Raw genomic sequence first — 19,198 nt, forward strand, 5'->3', positions numbered from 1 at the left:
ATCTGTGTAGTGATCCTGACCACCTGAAGTGACACACCAAACAAACTAGATCAGAACTATTTCCCCCTGCCTTTTACATGTATACAGTTTATACAGAAAAGTTGTGGCAATGCAGGCGACAAGTTTAAGATATTTTCACTGAAGCATTGCACTTATGTCATCTCTGTATCTTTTACACTTTGCAAAGTCATCCTGTGGGTCAGGTTGGACCCTCTGGATGGCCAGCTTTGGCCCATGGCCATACGTTGGACACCTCTGATTTAGAACATGCATATCTATTAGGTCCATACTTCTCCTTTACTGATTCACTGCAGCTCAAGCACACTGCTCACCTGTTACCCTGCTCACAGCCTCCATACACTGCACAATGTGGTGTTGCAATACTGCAGTAATTCAGCCATACATGTCAGAACCAGAAACCAATCTGAGGAGGGTCAGAGCTACAGAAAGGCCCACCCTGCCAGCTGACAGGATCACTTTCTGAGGTTTATTTTGTGTAAAACCACAAAACTGTTTGTCATCAGTGCACTGTAATGTCAGTAGGACTTTTAGGCTATAAAAACTCCACAAGGACATGATAATAAGGTGAAAAAACGCAACAAACCTGATTTTCAGGAGGGTTTGTTTTTTATTTCTGCACTGTGCTGCCACACATTCTGAACTCATTAGTGTATAATATTCACCAGAACCTGTCCATGTCAGCTCTGCCTGCCATGCTTCTAAATTTAAACCAGCACTTTAGAAAAAAATATATCTGCAAGAGCACGCACACGCCTCCCCTGTAGCCCCAAACATCCCCGCTCCTCGTGACGTCAGAGCCGCCCTGCCTTTAAAACGGCAGCATCGCAGCGCTTACACAACAGCGCTCATCCCGCACGACTCTCCACGGCCAGCACGGATTACAGTCAACCCCGAAGTGGTGACCTGAAGGTACCAGAGTTCCTCCAAACATCCAGCAAACAGTCACAAAGACAGGTGGAGGGGCTAATCAGCTTGGATGAATTGTGCCAGTTTAGCCAGAGCGCACGGAGAGGAGCCGGTGCGCGCTTTGAGGCGGTGAATACGGAGGAGGCGATGCGTAAAAGGTAACAGGTGGCGCTTTATGGCACCACTGAGCGTTTCCAGCCTTTTGTGTCAGTTTTCTAAGACCGTGTTAGCAGCTAGTTGCTCTCAGAGTCAGTGGAGGAAAGTGAGGACGATGTGAATGCGGGAGAAAAAGAAAAACTGAAAGAAAGCTGCTGTATTCAGAAACTTTCCAGGTGAGCAATGAGGCGGCCAGCGGCTCTGGAGTGAAGATCGACTCAGATGAATGGACCGCAGGATGTTTTCTGGTCAGGCTGGTCTCAATTACAGCTTCAACCTGAGCGATGACCGGGAGCTGGTGGACGCGCCGGCGGGCACAGCCAAGCTCTCCCCGACGGGCTTCATCGTGCTGTCGGTGGTGCTGGGCTTCATCATGACTTTTGGCTTTCTCAACAACTTCGTCGTTCTGCTTCTCTTTTGCAAATTCAAAAAGCTGCGCACGCCGGTCAACATGCTGCTGCTGAACATCAGCGTCAGTGACATGCTGGTCTGTTTGTTCGGAACCACGCTCAGTTTCGCCTCCAGCATCCGCGGGAAGTGGCTGCTGGGGCGCAGCGGCTGCAGCTGGTACGGCTTCATCAACTCCTGCTTCGGTAAGTCCATTTGGAGTTTTTTTTTTTAACGCCTAGCTCATGTTATGAATGGCGCTAACATAGCTCAGCTGGCTGAAGGACTGTAGTCTGGACGCAGCGGTCACGGGTTCCAATCCATCTCGTGGCCATTTACTACGTTCCCCCTCTCTTTATCCACCTTTCCTCTCTCTCCACTGTCCTATAAAAAATATGACTTAAAAAGACTAAAATACTTTTTTGGATCTGGATTGTGTGCCTGAGTTTTGCACTTTTAATGACCAAAATCCAGAATTTTCTTTATTTCTTAACACTTTCTAGACAGAATGAGTCTCTGCTGCACATTCAGCCTGAGATATTGAGTGGAAAGCATAAATACGAGGTCAAATCTCTACAGTCTTGTGTTTTTGTGGCACATTAGTGACTGAGGTGACTAAAGGGGATTCATTAATGATATTTCCAGATAATTTTTTTAAAGCACATCTAAGTCTCGCTTCACATCATTTGTTATGTAAAGTTTGCTCACCTGCAGAAGGTTTCTGACAGGTTTTCTGCTGGGTGTCACTGCTTTCATGTGGCTAATTAGTGCATGTGAAATGACAGCTCAGCTACCATGGATACACAATAAAATGCCCCCTCTGTGGACTTCCTTGTATGTTTTTATAAGAGCTGTGATGTGACCCACACGAGGCCGGTCATTTTATAGCTAAAAAGTCTACTTATCAGTGCCCTGTGGTGGACAGAGTGTGTAACAGTCACACTGGGTCTAAATACCACCAAACCTACAGCGGTCATTTCTGTGCTGCATCAGGCCACGCCCATCTGTCATGGACAACATGGGCGGCTGGATTGGTGGAGCTCCACTCCTCACTCTGACCTTCTCTCTCTCCACAGAACAAGGACTGCTGTCAGACTTGTTCATTACTACATCAGTGTTTGTGACCTCTCCCAGACCCCTTAAGAAACATCAGGAGATTTCTTTTTCCTTTAATAGCCGAGCGAAAGCTTGTGTGAATTAACCCCTTTGGGCAGGTTTCATATTTTTCATACACGCTGGACTGAATTTTAGTGTTTGTCACAGGGGGGAAAAAAAGAAATCTTTAATTATGTTGTCAGATCTCTTCACGTCTTCCACCTGAATGTGTTCTGATTAGAGCGACAAATCCACCCATCCATTCTCTATACACCACTTTATCCTCACTAGGGTCATGGGGGGTGCTGGAGTCTATCCCAGCTGACTCGGGTGAAGGCAGGGGACACCCTGGACAGGTCACCAGTCTGTCACAGGGCTACATATACAGACACACAATCATACTCACATTCACACCTACAGACAATTTAGAGTAACCAATTAACCTCAGCATGTTTTTGGACTGTGGGAGGAAGCCGGAGTACCCGGAGAAAACCCACGCATGCACAGGGAGAACATGCAAACTCCATGCAGAAAGATCCCAGGCCGGGATTTGAACCGGGGATCTTCTTGCTGCAAAGCAAAGTGCTAACCACTTATTCCACTGTGCAGCCCCAAGAGCGACAAATCAGATGGAACAATCTATAACTGAGGGACTTTTGAAGTCCATGGGATGCATACAATTTTATTAAAAGTGAAAAAAAAAGTTTTTTATCATCATTATGATCATGTCTTTATAAATTCCATCATTATTTATTATGGAAAAAATCACTTATTAATAAACAAAATGACTGGATATCACTAAAATATCAACTGAATAACATCTGAATTTAACACCAACCACCTTCTAATGAGCTAAACAATAATAAAATGAGCTGATTCACAAATAGTTTGGATTGTGTTCTTTTAGTAAGTTGAGATAATCATGACAGATATTTCTTTTATGGCAATATATCACATTTTATATAGAAATTAAATCCCTTCCCACTAAGTTCCCCGTTCCAAAAACTCCTCTCCAGGAAGTGTGTTAATTCCAGATCACATGACCTGCTCCTCATGATGTCATTTCCTCCTGAAGAAAAGACTGGAAGACTCCAAGGCTTTCTGACTTATTTCATATAAAGCAGTCATCAGGTTTACTACAATGTCTGTAGAAATCAGTTGTATAAATAATATTTAGAAGAATCTTTCTCTAAAATACCATGTGGTGTTTGGTTATAGGCGGCCATGTTGGTTTTAGGCCTGAAAACGGCTAAAATGTGGACTATGGTACAAAAGGTCCTGTCATTATATATCGACCCATGCTCTGATCACGCTTTAATCACCCTTTAAACTCTGCATGAGATAAGAACAAACTGGTCATCGATTGATGCTGATGTTTCCTAGTTTTCTGTTTATACTCAGCTTATCGCTGAAAATAACCAATGAGTATTACAGTCAGATATAGATTCACTGGAGCTGTCTCGCTGTCAGTTACATGTCTTTACAATAGGAGCTGACAATGCAGACATTTAGCAGGCCTAATCTTGGATTACATTTCTCATTCAGAAAACTATTTTCTGGATTTAGTTGGTTGATGTTCTGGCTTTTTCCCAGTGTTATTCCAGGAGCTGCAATACCTTCCCTGAAGTCTGCGAGTAAACCAACGAATCCCACGGAAAGACTTACGAACAAATTTATTCTGTGAGCGAATAATGTTGCCAAAGCCTGTAAGATAATTACCAACTGTGATTGTGCTGTAAGCGTTCCAGTTTTAGTTCATTGTTGCAAAGTTATCGTTTAAATAAGTGATGTAATTGGAGTTATTTTTGCGTTGTTGATGGTTACAAGTTTCCTGTAGTTGAACAAACTCAGTGCACCCAAACTTTTGTTGTTTTCTCTGTTCTAAAAATAGTTTCCCGTTCAGATTCAGGCCCATCCTCAGACCATGTACAGTACCGGGCCCGTTAATGTTCTGATTGTGCTTTTTGTGCTTCAGTGGCTTTTATGGTTCTTAATACACATTTCTTCACAGCCAATCATTTGTCTTTGCACATTCAGACTGGCTGAAGGAATGCACAAAACTAAATTATTGTCCTATTTTTATTTTATTGTTGGTTATTATAATTCTTATTAGAATCTTCCTCCTACTTCTCCATACCCGTAGACTGAAATATCGTCTTTGTTTCACTGCATCTCTTTAATACATTCTTTGCATCGCTGCAACAAAACAAAAAGGGAATTCTGATGCAGCAGAATCTCCATTTTATGAAACAAAAGCTGCTGTATTTCGTAGGGTGTAAAATCAACAGGGCTTCTGCATGGTGCCACTGGCTCTCGGTTTTTGCAAACAAGCGTTGACTCGGTGCGATGCTGAAGCTCGCTGCGTGTGTTTATATGAATCTGGTGTCAAGATGCTCGCCCATTTGACAGAAAGCTGGTTTATTTTAGGAGATAAAAGCCTTGCCCTATGCAAACTGCTGCTACAAGCATGAAGAGCAATCTGAATGTTAAACACAAGCAAATACTCCTCTTCTGCTTGTTATTCTCAGGAAAAATACTTTACTGAGCACATCTGCATGGAAGTGATAAGGGATTTGCATTCTGTGCTAATTTCTCCACATGTAAACACTGGAGCAGCCATAATTGATGGTTTTAAATTAATTAAGTGATGAAATGCAAAAAAAAATAATGCAAATAAATATATTTTTTTAGTTTCAAAATTAGATCAACATTAGAAGACAAATATCAGCTTCTACTTATGTGCGCTGTGCTGTTTTTGTCTGTTTCTCTTTATTTTCTTGGCATGCTTTACAAATTGTAAAAATAACTCTGAGGTATCATCTTCCAGAGTAAATTACTGCAGTAGCAACAGAAAGCCTGCTTCAGTCGGTCACTGCTGGAGGACAAACTCACACATAACAGGAGGAACTGATAATCAGCTCCTCCTGGACTGCCCAAGGCGAGCTTTAAATAAGGAAGCACAAAGAATCACATTCATACGAGCAGGTTTATGTGTTTTTCACAGAAAGGTTAAGTGGCGCTCAGAGTGAAATTCAGTGTGTATGTCATGTGAGAAGCTGCAAGTGGTGCACTCCAAGACTCAGCTCTCAGTTAAAAGAAAAAAACAACGTAAGGCTTACTTCAGTGGTTCTTTCACGTCTAACAATCTGTTTAGCAACCCGGCTTTTCACCGCGACAACAACAAACGTTACACAACGTAGACAAACAAGTCCCACGTTTCTGGAGAACAGCTGGAAAGGCTGTCAACACTCTAATGATTTCCTTTCCTCGGAATATCTAGTTAAACTGCACGGTGGTTGTTGAATATATAAAACAGTTTACTGGTTAACACTTCTCCTATTTAGAGTTCAGAAAATGTTGGTGACAGATTAACACCATCGGAGGAAAGCCACATTTAACTAGTCAGCTTTCACGCATTACACAATAAAAGCTTCCAAGTTCTGGAGCACATTTAACATAAAATACGGGGAATTTTTATCTTCCCTTAGTATGTGATCATAAAACTGTATGATTGCCTTGTCCGCTCTCATTTGGTTTTGTTGGTGTTTTTTTATCTTGCATCCCTTCTGGCTTTATTTTTATTTAATGTAATGTAAATGGATTTTATGCTGTTACTCCACAACCCATTCTGTAGTGTTTTATTCACGTTTCACTTCGCATGCTGCTTGTGATGAAGTGAAAAATAAGTCACAAATCAGTGGCCAGAGTCTTAAGACTTGACCGAGTTCAAACGATAAAGATCTTCAGAGAATCACCGAGAGGCAGCAGGATTTATTTACCACAAAAATCCAGGAATAGTTCTTAGCAGTGATTTACACGCTGAGAAAAACCAGAGATACTGAGCTGAACTTTGTCTTTGTGCTGTCAGAGTTGGTCGTATTTCCACGCCTATATGAGCAATAGCTTTGACACTATTAGACTTTAACTTCTATTGGTCAGATCATGACGTCAGGTTATCATATTTCACCCCAGAAGACATTAAGTTATCATTAGGTCATCTTTTACAGAGAACAGAACAACATGTTCAAGCTTTTTGCTCCACATCGTACCCTTATTATTCAGTGACACATTTCATGCATATTATTCACTAGATATTGTTCTGTTACTAATATATTTTAAAAGTTATAGTACTTTACATTTACAGTTACGTTTTGAGCACTCCACGTCTCGGTTTCTAAAAAGCACCAAATCTTCCAGCTGTGTGTGTGTGTGTGTGTGTGTGTGTGTGTGTGTGTGTGTGTGTGTGTGTGTGTGTGTGTGTGTGTGTGTGTGTGTGTGTGTGTGTGTGTGTGTGTGTGTGTGTGTGTCCCCTCCACCATCCCATCAAAACATCAGTTATTGCTAGAATATTCATCGTTTTCCATGATTATATCGTCTTTAACTTTCAGTACATTGTAACTAAAACATACTACGCTACACTTACTTTCTTTGTTTTGTCTGCTTTTTGCTACACAAGTTTTAATTGCCTTTGGATTGTTGTTTTCACATCTGGTCGAAAAGAAAAGGAGCCATTTGGTTAACACTGGAAGGTTTACAGTGATTAAAGTGCATTTTCACTGGGGGAAAAAATGTGAACAAACTCCTGCTGAGAGCGATGAGGACCGAGAAAGTCCTGCTGAGTCTTTGACAGCCTCAGTGTCGCATCTCGTCTCCTCCACAGCCACCTTTTCTCTCCGTTTACCTTTGGTTTTATAAATAAACCAGAAACCAGCAGGATGACTCATATGTGTCACATTTCATTGACTTCTTTCCTTTTTCATAAGATTTTTATCTTCCAGTTGCCGTCCGAGGTCTGCCTGCTGTCTTGGCCTCTCTAAATCTCTGGAAAGCAAGAACGGTTCTTGAGAGTTTGCTATTTAATTTCAGAGACGTTTTTATGCCCCTTGTAATCTGTACTCACTGTACTCAGGTCACATTTTGGTTCGTCCGTTATTGTAAAGTGTAAACAACATTAAATTTGTGCTTTGTTAACAAATATTAGCACTGCAGCTGTGAGCAGGTTTTCATGGGAAAGTCAGCATTTAGTTTGAAGTGCTGCTTTACAGTCACTACAGTGTTAGGAGGACACCTCATTCAAATTACAACATTTAAAGCAGCTTCTAGTCACTTGGGATTAGTTTTATGCCTGCGTTTGTGCAACTGTGGAGGCAGAACCAGGATGTAGAAGCAGAATGAGCTGGGATGCTTCTGGTTTTATTCTGTGTGTTTCTGTCAGGTCTGGTAGCTTCTCCTAATAAGACATCAGCTCTACTGAAAACATGACTTATGGGGGGTCTCACAGATTGACAGCATGTTATTTTCTCCATGCATTTCTAAAATTAGGCTGTTATTGATGTATGATTCATGCCTGAAGGCTTTTCATCACTTAGTCACTTTAATTAAGACACCGGCGTGAACGCTGCTCATGCCATCATCATCAAACTGTGGCAGCTCAATAACAAAGTTGTAACTAAAAAAGAACAGAAAAAAAACTGAACCTTCTTGATGCCAGATGCTGCCAAACAGAACTTAATTCTGTGGTGATGACAGCTGGCTATACTTTCCATTTGCTGTCTTATAATTATGATTCATGTTGTTTTTAATGAGAAAAATGATAAAAGCTTCACAAACATCTATTAAGGTTTTATCCGTAACAAAAAGTGAAAAAGTGAGTTCCCCAAAAGCCTGTAGTGTATACCGTGTCTTCTCAAATTATGTCTATTGTCTCAATTTTAGGTTCCAAATCAGTGAAAATATACTCAGTTAAAATAAGAGTTGCAGCAGTCTCACCAAGGAAAAACAGAGAAGAGTCTTGAAGCCGTCTTCAGATTCAAAAATAAAGCATTTATTCCGTGCAGTACGGATCAAAACACTCAGAGATACCCCGGGGTAAATCTGTCTGTGCCCTCCAATGCCCTGGCATTTATACTCCTCTGGTTCTGGGGTTCCACACCCCAGGTCCATTCTTCTTTGTTTGTGACAAATGTCAATGACCTTTACACCATTAGATCATTTATTCTCATGGTGTCTGCACTCCTTGTTTTTCCCAAAAACTAATAATAGTTTGGGCAGCTGCACCAGGAGGACAGAGGCTGCATTTTACCTCAGGACATCTCAGCAGATACATTCTGTTACATTTCACAGATAACAAAGTACCACAGCTTCAGCCAGCCCTAACCACTTTTTAACCGCTTTTATCAGTAAACACCAGGGGCATTAGCAGACTGCCCTCTGACACCCAGATAATCAACCTGATCATTCTCACAGAATTCTGCTGAGTCACTGCTGTGTAATTACTTTACTTCTACAGTTTTATCTCTAGTTCTGAACCTTGTGGTGCAGTTTAAATTCTTGCTGTGATGCAGTTTTAATTCTCCCCTTACTGCAGTGTAGCAGTTTAATTTTAATTCACCATTTTTTTACCAGTTTATTTACCATTCTTCAACAAGCCATGGTGCAATATGCACATATATATCTCACACAAACATGGAAATTTGAAGCCTTCACAAAACTGCATCCGATACAAACTACACAGAATTCTTGTTATGGATGAAATTTAGTATTTTTTCTGCTTTGACGTAGTGAGAAAGTCTTTGTCAGAGCCATAAGGTACATGAAAGGTAATAGTCATAAGCTTCGATCATTTACTTTGACTTGATGTTTAGTTTGGCTCAGACACAAAACTAAATGATTAGGTTTAGAAAAATATTATAATTTGTGTTCAAATAAGACCCTTACAACATATGTTTGAAGGCTTCTACTCCATTGTGACGTTATATGGGTCAACATATAACTGAGGGACTTTTTGTATCATAGTCCACATTTTTCTGTTTTCAGGCTAAAACCAACATAACCGCCTAGAACCAAACACCACATGACATTTTAGAGAAAGATTCTTCTAAATATTATATATAAAAATTAATAAAATGTAAAGTTATTCTAAAGATCTAGTAGTAAACCTGTTGACTACTTTCTAGTAATAAGTCAGAAAGCCTTGGAGTCTTCCAGTCTTTTCTTCAGGAGGAAATGACATCATGAGGAGCAGGTCATGTGATCTGGAATTAACACACTTCCTGGAGAGGGAGTTTTTGGAACGGGGAACTTAGTGGAAATGGATTTAATTGATATTTTCCATATAAAATTTGATATATTGCCAAACAGAATATCTGTCATGATTATCTGAACTTAATTAAAAGAACACAATCCAAACTATTTGTGAATCAGCTCATTTTATTATTGTTTAGCTCATTAGAAGGTGGTTGGTGTTAAATTCAGACGGTTATTTAGTTGACATTTTAGTGATATCCAGTCTTTTTTTTATTAATACAAGTGAATTATGGAATTGTAAAGACATGATCACAATGAAAATTAAAAAAAAAAAAGCTATTCTTTACCTTTAATAAAAAACGTATGCAAATATATCCAATGGACTTGGAAAGTTCCTCAATACAGATCGAACCCGTCTATTCTAATGTATGATTGGTTGGCTGAAAGGAAGCAGCAGCAAAATAAATGGCAAAGACGTCTTTCACTTACATCACAAACAAACTGAATCCAGCAGAAAATGCATTTCCTCAGAATGCCAATGGGGAAAACAGTCCAGTGGTAAAGGAATATTTTTGGGAGACAGGGTGAAAAGTGACAGTTCTACAGAGCGCACCGAACATTACAACCACCCGCCTCATTATGGTGTAAATCCCCTGAAGCTGCTAAAACAGGATCCTACATATTCTGGTGCATCTTACAAATGCTCAGTCTGATTGAGATCTGGGCAGTTTGGAGGCCTTGGGCTCTTGGTCGTGTTCCTCGAGCTGTTTGAGCGTTTTTGCAGTGTGTCTGGGAAGACTTTGCCTGCTGGAGAAGGTCAGGAGGTTGTTGTCATTGTGGGGTGTGATTCACAGCAAGGGTTAGGTCAAAGCAACACTCCTCTGTGGGACCAGGGTTTCCCAGCTTTGTTAACGAGATGATCAGTAATTATGTTTTAGGTCTGACATCTTGCTTGTGTCGGTGCAGACTCTTCCAAGGAGTGCGTCATACAAACACGCGTCTAAAAGGCTGGGAGAGTACGGGTATTATGGCCGTTTTACGCCTCTAAAACGTGAAAGTTGCAGAGTCTTAACAGAAAACACCAATAAAGTCAAGGTCTGACCAACAGATAGATTGGCTTCTTGTCTCTAAATTGGGTTTCTGCTTCGTTCAGTCAGTAAGAGTGACACTAAAAAGCAGAAAAACAGCACCTGTTTGTGAGTTTAGCAGCACATCCATGATGTTTGGGCTTTTTCCATCAGAACGTGACGTGCAGCGTTGGCCAGAGAAGAACATCTGATCACAACATCAGTTGTTTTTCTCACAGTCCCATCATTGACAGCCATTTAAGGAAAAACTATGACACATGAGAATAACAAAGGGTTGATCAGTGGAAGGATCCACATTGTTTGTGCATAAAGGACAGATGGCCTCACAGTAAACAAACCGAAAGGAGAAACATGTTCAGAATGAGCTGTTCTGACTCGTTGGGGAGATTAGTCCACACAACGTAACATTAGAGGATAATGAACAAACAATTAAAAACCTCTTCCTAAGTCATATTACATTTGATTATTTTTCCATAACAATGAAGGGATTGAAGTGCTACAATATTAAGATTTTATTTATATATGGTTCCTCAATCAAATCCATATTAATGTATAATTACATTCACAGAACTTAAATGAGTGATTAGTGCTGCATGTCAGTGGATGTGATTATCACAGCTGTGTAACAGATTTAGCAAAGCAGCTCATTACAGCTGAAAAATCAGATGCTGCCCATGGCCTTGGCGCTATGTTTGAAAACCCATTATTCTTAGTGAGATTCCAACACTTCTTTCTCCAGTCTTGTTCTTAGAGAAGTTAAAGGATGGGAACTGAGTGGAAGCAGTCGGTTTAGGATGTTTTTTTTTTTCCACTAGCGTTATCTAAACTTTCACTCATACTGCATTTTCTAGACAATCTGTTTTCTACAAGTACACTTTACACCAACAATGGAACATCCTCTGTATGCTCTTTAAGTATTCCAGGAGTACAGTATGTTACGTGTCCTTCACTTAAATAATAGACTGCACCTAAAGATGGATGTGCCCTCCATGACTTCCCCCACAGGTGAGCTGGAAAGCAGTTCATTGTGGCGGCTGTAGCTGGAGCCATCTTGGCAGTTCTAAGAAACTCCTGGCTATTCCAAAAATAAGCAAAGAGGAGGAATGTGAGTGTGCGCTGGACAGATCATGATCATCAGAGAGGACACTCCTTATTTATGCATAACTTTAAGCTTTAATACAATTAAAACCCTTGAATGATGGAATTATTCACAACCGCTACAACTATCATGAACAGGAAAATTAGCTAGAGACAACAGTAGTTTTTTTGTAGCAGCCTGTAAACACATGTCTCTCTGCTATGAAGTTGGGACATTTTATATGGGGCTCTATGGGGTGACTCACTTTTAGAGGCGGCCTCAAGTGGTCATTTGAGAACTTCTATTTTTGGCACTTCAGCATTGGCTTAACCCTCCTGTTGTCTTCATTTACAGGCACAAAAAATATTGTTTTCTTGTCTGAAAAAAACAATGAAAAAATTCAGCAAAAAATTCCACAAATTTCTGAAAATTTACAAAACCTTCAGGAAGAAAATTCAATAATTCCTTAAAGTTTCTCTTAAAGTGTTAGTTAAAAAATCCCCAAATTGGCAAGAAATTCTTGTAAATATTAAAAAAATAGTAAAAATCTTCCAAACAATCCTAAATATCTGAAGTGATTCCATGTATATCAGTAAAACTTCTGATATTTCTTTTAAGAACATTCACATAAAAATCAACCAAAATCCTGTGAATTTCACTGGATTTTGGTTGATTTTTTGTGAATATTCTTCAGAAACATTTTTAGCATTTCTTTTTTTCCACCAAAAAATGTTCAAAGATTTCCTAAAAATGTTGAAAATGTGGACATCAGAAGTTTCACTGTGAATGTATTTTTTCCCCACATTTTAAAGCCTGTCAGTTATGACCTACAGGACGACCCGAGGGTTAATTTAAGTCCTAACGGTTGCTGCTGATCTACCTCTGAGGACTAAACTTTTTATTCTACAATACAGTAAGATACTTTTTTCTCATCTGCTTTTTCCACCCTTAAAGAATGTCAAAAAATCCCACGAAAAGCTCCGTGGTTAAGACTTTAGAGATCAAAAGGTCAGGGGTTGGAGCTCCAGCATGGAAAGCCGCCACTGTTGGGCCCCTGAGCAAAGCCTTCTGCTGCACGGCCCCGTAGTGTTCCTGACCCGCCACTCCGACCCCAGACTCCCAACAAGCTGGGACATGAAAAGGCTGCATCTTGTTGTACTCTGGACAATGACAGTACAGTTGAATCTTATCTTGAAAATCAATAGTTTCTCAGTATTTTCCCACGTCTATATTCTGTGTTGTAATCAGCCACTAGTAAACTGCTGCCAGCAAAAACACAGTAAAAATACAGTCAAAGCTACTCAGACAGTAGTGAATAGAGAATTCTTGGAGGACTATGGTAATGGATTTTTGTGCATTTAGGGGTAATAGTAGAAGCACAATGTTCTGAACTACAACGGAACACTAAAGTTCATTGGACAGCATAAGGTACAAGAGCCTCACCCAAACAATATGGTTTCATAAAGTGCTGTCTGCTTCCTCATAGAGGGTTTGTACTGAATGCTGAAGCTGGGGATAAAAGCCCACGTTAAAGGCTTGTGAGTGTTCATGACATGGCATTGTGGTGATGGATCTGCTGCGTAAGGAATAACGTACTCTGCGTTGAAAACACAGCATCAGTTTGACCAGACTGCAGCTGTGATATTTCCACATCACTTCTATTTTCAGGAATCTGTGTTTTATTAAGTGCCACGTTGGATGTATCAGAGCGTGATTACAACTTGGAGGTTGAAGTAGATGCTAATTACGAGTCTGCAGCTTGTAATTAGCACGTCTCTGGTGTGATGTTAACGCAGAAACGATGGAACTGGGTCTGGAGAGTCACCAGCAGCTGTGTGACTGAATTAAACACTAAACGGCTGAAAATCATTCCAGCTTTTAGGCGCCGTGAATATCTGAACCAAATTTAACGCCACTTCATCTAATTGAAGAGTGTGATTTTAGTGTGTTTTCAAATGTTCTGTTTTTCATCTACCTGTTTTTCTTCAACATTTTCTGCCCTTTAACTCGTCATTCCTCGGTAATATGTGGCATCTTGAACCATGGGATGCTGCAAGATTATTGCTTTCTGTTTCTACTTCAAAGACGGGCTGCAACGAATGATTGTTTTCATTGTCAATTAATGCTTTAATTGTTTTCCTGATTAATCGATTAGTTCTTTGGTCTAGAAAATGTCAGAAAACGGTGAAAAATATCAGTCTGTCCTTCCACAAATCTCCTCTTAACTGTACTATCATTGGTTTAATAGTTAATCTTTAATTGATTAGTTGACAACTAATCAATTAACTGATCGGCTGTTGCTGCTCGAGCAGAGAGGGTTTGTCTCTAGTCTTTCCTGGTTTTACTGGGGTTTAACAGCACATGTTCCTGTGAAATTGAAGAAAGACCAAGAGCCAGGATTGGATTTTAAAAAGGAGGCAGGTGCACAACCAGGGCTGTTTGAGGGAGCACCGATGTTCTACAAAACACATTTTAACCCCCTAAACCATCAGTTTAGGGTCTGTTCAGGCTAATTTATAAAACAGAGACACTAAACAGACCCTATTATCAGGATGATAACATACTGCCCTGCTGAAGCATCAACACTGATATTCTGAGGACTACAACCGCTGTTACTTGAAGAGAAAGAATTCCATGCTTTGACACTTTCACAGTTTTTGGAACTAAAGCACAATAGATACACAATGATTCTGTTTTTCACTGAAAACAGAATCACAGCATTAGGAGCACATGTGAGTAATAAAATCCCTGATGGCTGAAATGTGTTCAGCTGCTTAAGCTCCTAGGTGTGTTGTTCTTGCCGGCTCAGTGCCACGGCTTACTGAGACTCTGAAATGAAGCCGTCCAAGGGTGTAACGTTCAGTCAGACATTAGAGGGAACCAGGTTTAGTTACACTGCTAAAAATACCAGTCTGTAGCGGAATTAGAACACAAAGGTATAAATGTGTGCTTAATGACGGGTTTATCATAATAAAAATGTCGTGACAGCTCTGATGGATGGTAGAATTCATCCAGAGAGGCTCTGATAGAAATAATTCCACTATTAATGGGGAGTCTGTGTGGAACAGCTGACCTTCAAAAACCAAACTCCTGCTGTTTCTTTTAACTTGCAGCAAAAAAAGAGACTCATTTCTTATCATAGAATGTAGAGATTTAGAAACATGTTGCAGCAGATTGGTGCTTATATTTGGCAGTGACGAATCAAATTTAATTAATTACTCAGTGAGCAATTACTAAGTGAAGTGGCAAATAAAGTTGTGCTTTAAATGAAGGAATCAGCTGACAATTGATGATTTCTTTATCCATCAACATCTAAGTCCTGATTGACTACAGTTGATTTAATTGAGACTCGCTGACAGGCTTTAAATGAGATTCACTGTCACAGATCTCCAACTGTGACTGAGTTGTCTTTGGAGGAAAAACAGTTACGAAGAAAGCTGAGTTTGTTTATTCTTTGACAATTTATGTGGCAAAAAGTTTCAAAGTTTTTCAGTAGCTTCCCAAGATAACTGGGACCAACTGTGGTGATCCCATGCTTCCATTAGTGCCATAAGACTGGCACTGGTTAGGACTGAAATAGTCCAGAAGGACCAAAAGTAGATTGCAGGTGTCAGTCTGCCATTGGCAACACATTATATTTGGCTTTTTTCCTGTCCTTATGCTATCTGCTTGTTTGCATTTTCAACACTCCTTTAATGAAGGGATACAACAACCTCTGGGCTATCAGCTGAAGAATATTTCCAGAATTAAAGGACTTGTGTCTCTTTAAAACAGGTCAGTTGGACCCACAGGACGACACGAGGGTTAAACTTTAAAAATGAACCACAAAAGCTGCCTTACAGTATTTAAAATGCTGTCTTTTTATCTTTTTTATGCCCTCTGTGACGTTCTGATTCGTTGTGCTCCATGTTTCCCTGCTGTGGGATTAATAAAGGTTTAATCTATCTATCTATCTATCTATCTATCCATGTCACTGGTGATGACTCGGCTTCCTGCCTCTCTGTCCTCCTCAGGGATCGTGTCGCTGATCTCTCTGGTGATCCTCTCCTACGACCGCTACAGCACTCTGACTGTATACAACAAGCGTGGGCCTGACTACCGCAAGCCCCTTCTGGCTGTGGGGGGCTCCTGGCTGTACTCCTTGTTCTGGACAGTGCCCCCCTACTGGGCTGGAGCAGCTATGGCATAGAGGGGGCAGGAACAAGCTGCTCCGTCTCCTGGACGGTTAACACTGCCCAGTCACACGCCTACATCATTTGCCTCTTCACGTTCTGCCTGGGCCTCCCCGTCCTGGTGATGATCTACTGCTACACCAGGCTGCTCTGGGCAGTCAAACAGGTAGAGTCACTCCAAAGTAATGTTTCTCATGCTTTTCTGTCAGATGGTTAACCCTCCTGTTGTCCTGCGGGTCAAACTGACCGTTTTAAAGTTTGAAAATGTGGAGAAAAAACATTTTTTCACAGTGAAACTTCTGATGTCCACATTTTCAACATTTTTTGGAAATCTTTGGTGGAAAAAAAGAAATGCTAAAAAAAAAACGTTTCTTCAACATCAATCAAACAAAATCCAGCAAAATTCACTGAATGTTGGTTGATTTTTTAATGAATGTCCTTAAAGAAAATATTAGAACTTTTACTGATATATATGGAATCACTTTAGATATTTTTAGAATTTTTGGAAGATTTTTACTCATTTTTTGAAAATATTTCAAGAATTTTCTTGCCAAATTTTTTTTTTTTTTTATTTGAATAAAACTTTTAAGGGAAACTTTGAATTATTATTGGAATTTTCTTCCTGAAGGTTTTGCAAATTTTCAGAAATTTGTGGAATTTTTTTTCTAAATTATTTGATTGTTTTTTATTCAGACAAGGAAACAATATTTTTTAGTGTCCATAAATGAGGACAACAGGAGGGTTAAGAGCAGACAAAACCCGGAATTTCTTCACCCAAACTCTACCTTTTGAATACGAAACACTGCTGGCTTGAAAATGGGGAAAAAAAAGAAAAGTGTTTCATTTTCACTAAGAGCAGCAGGTGAACAGCCGGCATTCAGCTGAATTACATCCAACTTTTAAGGTAAAAAACAAAAACAAACTATTAAAGTCCATCATCATTTGGGGGCTCCATAGAAGTCACTGATGTTTGTGAACAGAGGTGCTGTGGAAGTCTTGTGGAGTGAGAAGGCTCTGAACTATGAAACGTGGTCTTCAATATATTTCATCCTCTGTGGGTATTTCTTGCTCCTTTCACATTTGTACTCATTTATGTTTGCATTTTAAAGTCCAGTAGCCCTAATGGAAACAGCACAACCATGGCTGGATGTAGAGGAATCTAAAAAACATCATTTATAAAATGTCATAAATCAATTGACACTAACCGAATTTATAAAAACCTAGAAGTAACGTATGATTTTCCAAGTGTCCACATTTGTTGCTAATATTACAAAAAAAACATGATGCTATAAACATTCACACTACTTCAGTTTTCAGTTCATTTCCATCCTTGTCTCTGTGTAAAGCAGCCTGTAGTTCAGCCAGAAACTCCTTGATTTTTTGTCGTGTGACGGTTAGACACACTGAGTCATTAATGGCTTCATAGCTTCACAGAGGAGCGTTTAATTTTTTGTTTTCCACTGAATCTCATTAGAGCAAACGGTGAATTTTTTTGGCCTATTTTATTGCTGAGACATTTAGAATGAAATGGTTTTGATAAAATATGATTTGAAACGTAGATTTGATCACGTTTTCCGACAGAACTGCAGGATAAATTCATGAACCTCAACAAAGCTGCTCTAGAAAAGAAGTCTTCACGGCTGCATTCCTCTTTATGACACAGAGAAAAAGCTTCATATGAACACACAACGCACAGAGTGGAACATAAAACAAGTGGGCTGCGTTTGAAGTAGCACTCTGCCCAAGTCCTCACATGGTTTGGTTTGTGTGCTGCTGGTACATGAAGGTTCTCACTCTGCTCTGTTCTACTCAGCGCATGCCAAGAAAATGGCCTTTTAGCAGCATGTCTTAGGTATCAGGATGTGATTTAAATATGAATCCAGAACACGTGTAGAGTCAGAAACCTTTGCATGCCTTATCTTATCAAATCAGAAAAGTATAGCATCGCAGTATACAGAAAAGAGCCACAGTCCCGCTCTGCTCTGCACAGATAGAGTTTGATTTCATACCTGATTCTGTGGCAGTTTTCACTCGTCACTCCATGTGAGAGCAGATGTTGCTGTTTGGAAGAACAGAAAGCTTGAAACTGGATGTTCAGGAAGAAGGTCTTTGTGCAGAAAACGGTGGCAAAACTGACTATTTTTATGACCAACGTTAATGAAACAACAGAAGAAATAAACTCAGCTGCTTCCTCCTTCCATTCAATCACTTCCTGATGCAGTGTCACCTGGATGGACCCTACCACCTGGCAGGTAAAGGAGGGGTGGGGAAAACATAAATTACACCAAAATGTGAGTAAAAGCCACAGTTTCAGCTGGTTCCTGCTGGTATACGCCCTGATATGGCCACTAATGAGCATATATAAAGTTTAACAGAACGTCAAACTTTATATATCCGTCCCCACTCCTTCTTTGCCCCCAAACCTCACTGCCCAGCACAGGATCATGCAAACCTGTCACATTTCCAGGCAACACATGCAGAAGTAAAGAAGAAAATCAGGCAAAACTACAACAAAACACCAAACCCACAGTGCAGTCAGCCAAAGGGAGCAGGACAGAGTGAACAGGAGCAACTTTTCATGTTTAAAATCCTGGGATGCTCCACATCCATCTCAGAAATCCGTCAGTGAGAGTAGCTGACAGATGACAGGAAGCCATGATGTGACATCGATGGAAATCTGCAGCTACAATGAAGTTTGATTGAAGAATTTTTCTGGCTAAATACGAGGGGCGTTTAATAAGTAATGCCCCTGACACACTTCCTGTTGTCTGATCTATTTTGCATGTGCAATGATTTGTATCTCTATGGGTTATGTGACAAATTACAGCTGTGAACTAATTGTGATTTCTGATTTATACATCTTTGAACTGAGTCAAGTGTGAAATTGAGCCTATCGAGTTTCGTGCAGTTATCCGGTTTTTGTATTTGAAAGGACGCACACCACAGAAGACTTTTGATGAAATGAAAGAAACTTATGGTGATGATGCCCCTTCATATGACCTTGTAAAACACTGGCATCGTGAATTCAAACATGGTTGGATCTCTGTGGAAACAGCTCCCAGACCTGGTGGCCCACAGAAGGAGGGCGTAGAGCAGAATACTGTCAGGTTCACAAACACACACAAAGGTTTGGTGGGGAGTTCCATTCATTCAGGTCACTTAAAGCGTAGAAAATAACCCTGTGCAAAATCAGTTTTCTGTGATGAGACAGAATGAGGGCGAGTTGTTTTTACCGCTTTGGTAACTCTTCAAAGCTGAAAGCGTGATGC

At 40.2% G+C, this 19,198-nt stretch overlaps 2 protein-coding genes across 3 annotated transcripts in view; both read left to right on the top strand.

Annotated features, from left to right (window-relative positions):
• LOC110959998 (cytochrome c oxidase assembly factor 5) overlaps window positions 1-19,198 on the top strand; it is a 523,208-nt gene that overhangs the window by 358,671 nt on the left and 145,339 nt on the right. The gene's annotated exons all lie outside the window — the stretch shown is intronic.
• On the top strand, window positions 822-16,033 carry LOC127537004 (opsin-3-like). Its single transcript, XM_051958512.1, has 2 exons — window positions 822-1,676; window positions 15,771-16,033. The coding sequence occupies exons 1-2, from the start codon at window positions 1,310-1,312 to the stop codon at window positions 15,944-15,946; spliced, it is 543 nt and encodes a 180-aa protein (XP_051814472.1). The 5' UTR covers window positions 822-1,309; the 3' UTR covers window positions 15,947-16,033.

Source organism: Acanthochromis polyacanthus, chromosome 14 (genome assembly GCF_021347895.1).
Source record: "Acanthochromis polyacanthus isolate Apoly-LR-REF ecotype Palm Island chromosome 14, KAUST_Apoly_ChrSc, whole genome shotgun sequence".
Taxonomy (NCBI): Eukaryota; Metazoa; Chordata; class Actinopteri; family Pomacentridae; genus Acanthochromis; species Acanthochromis polyacanthus.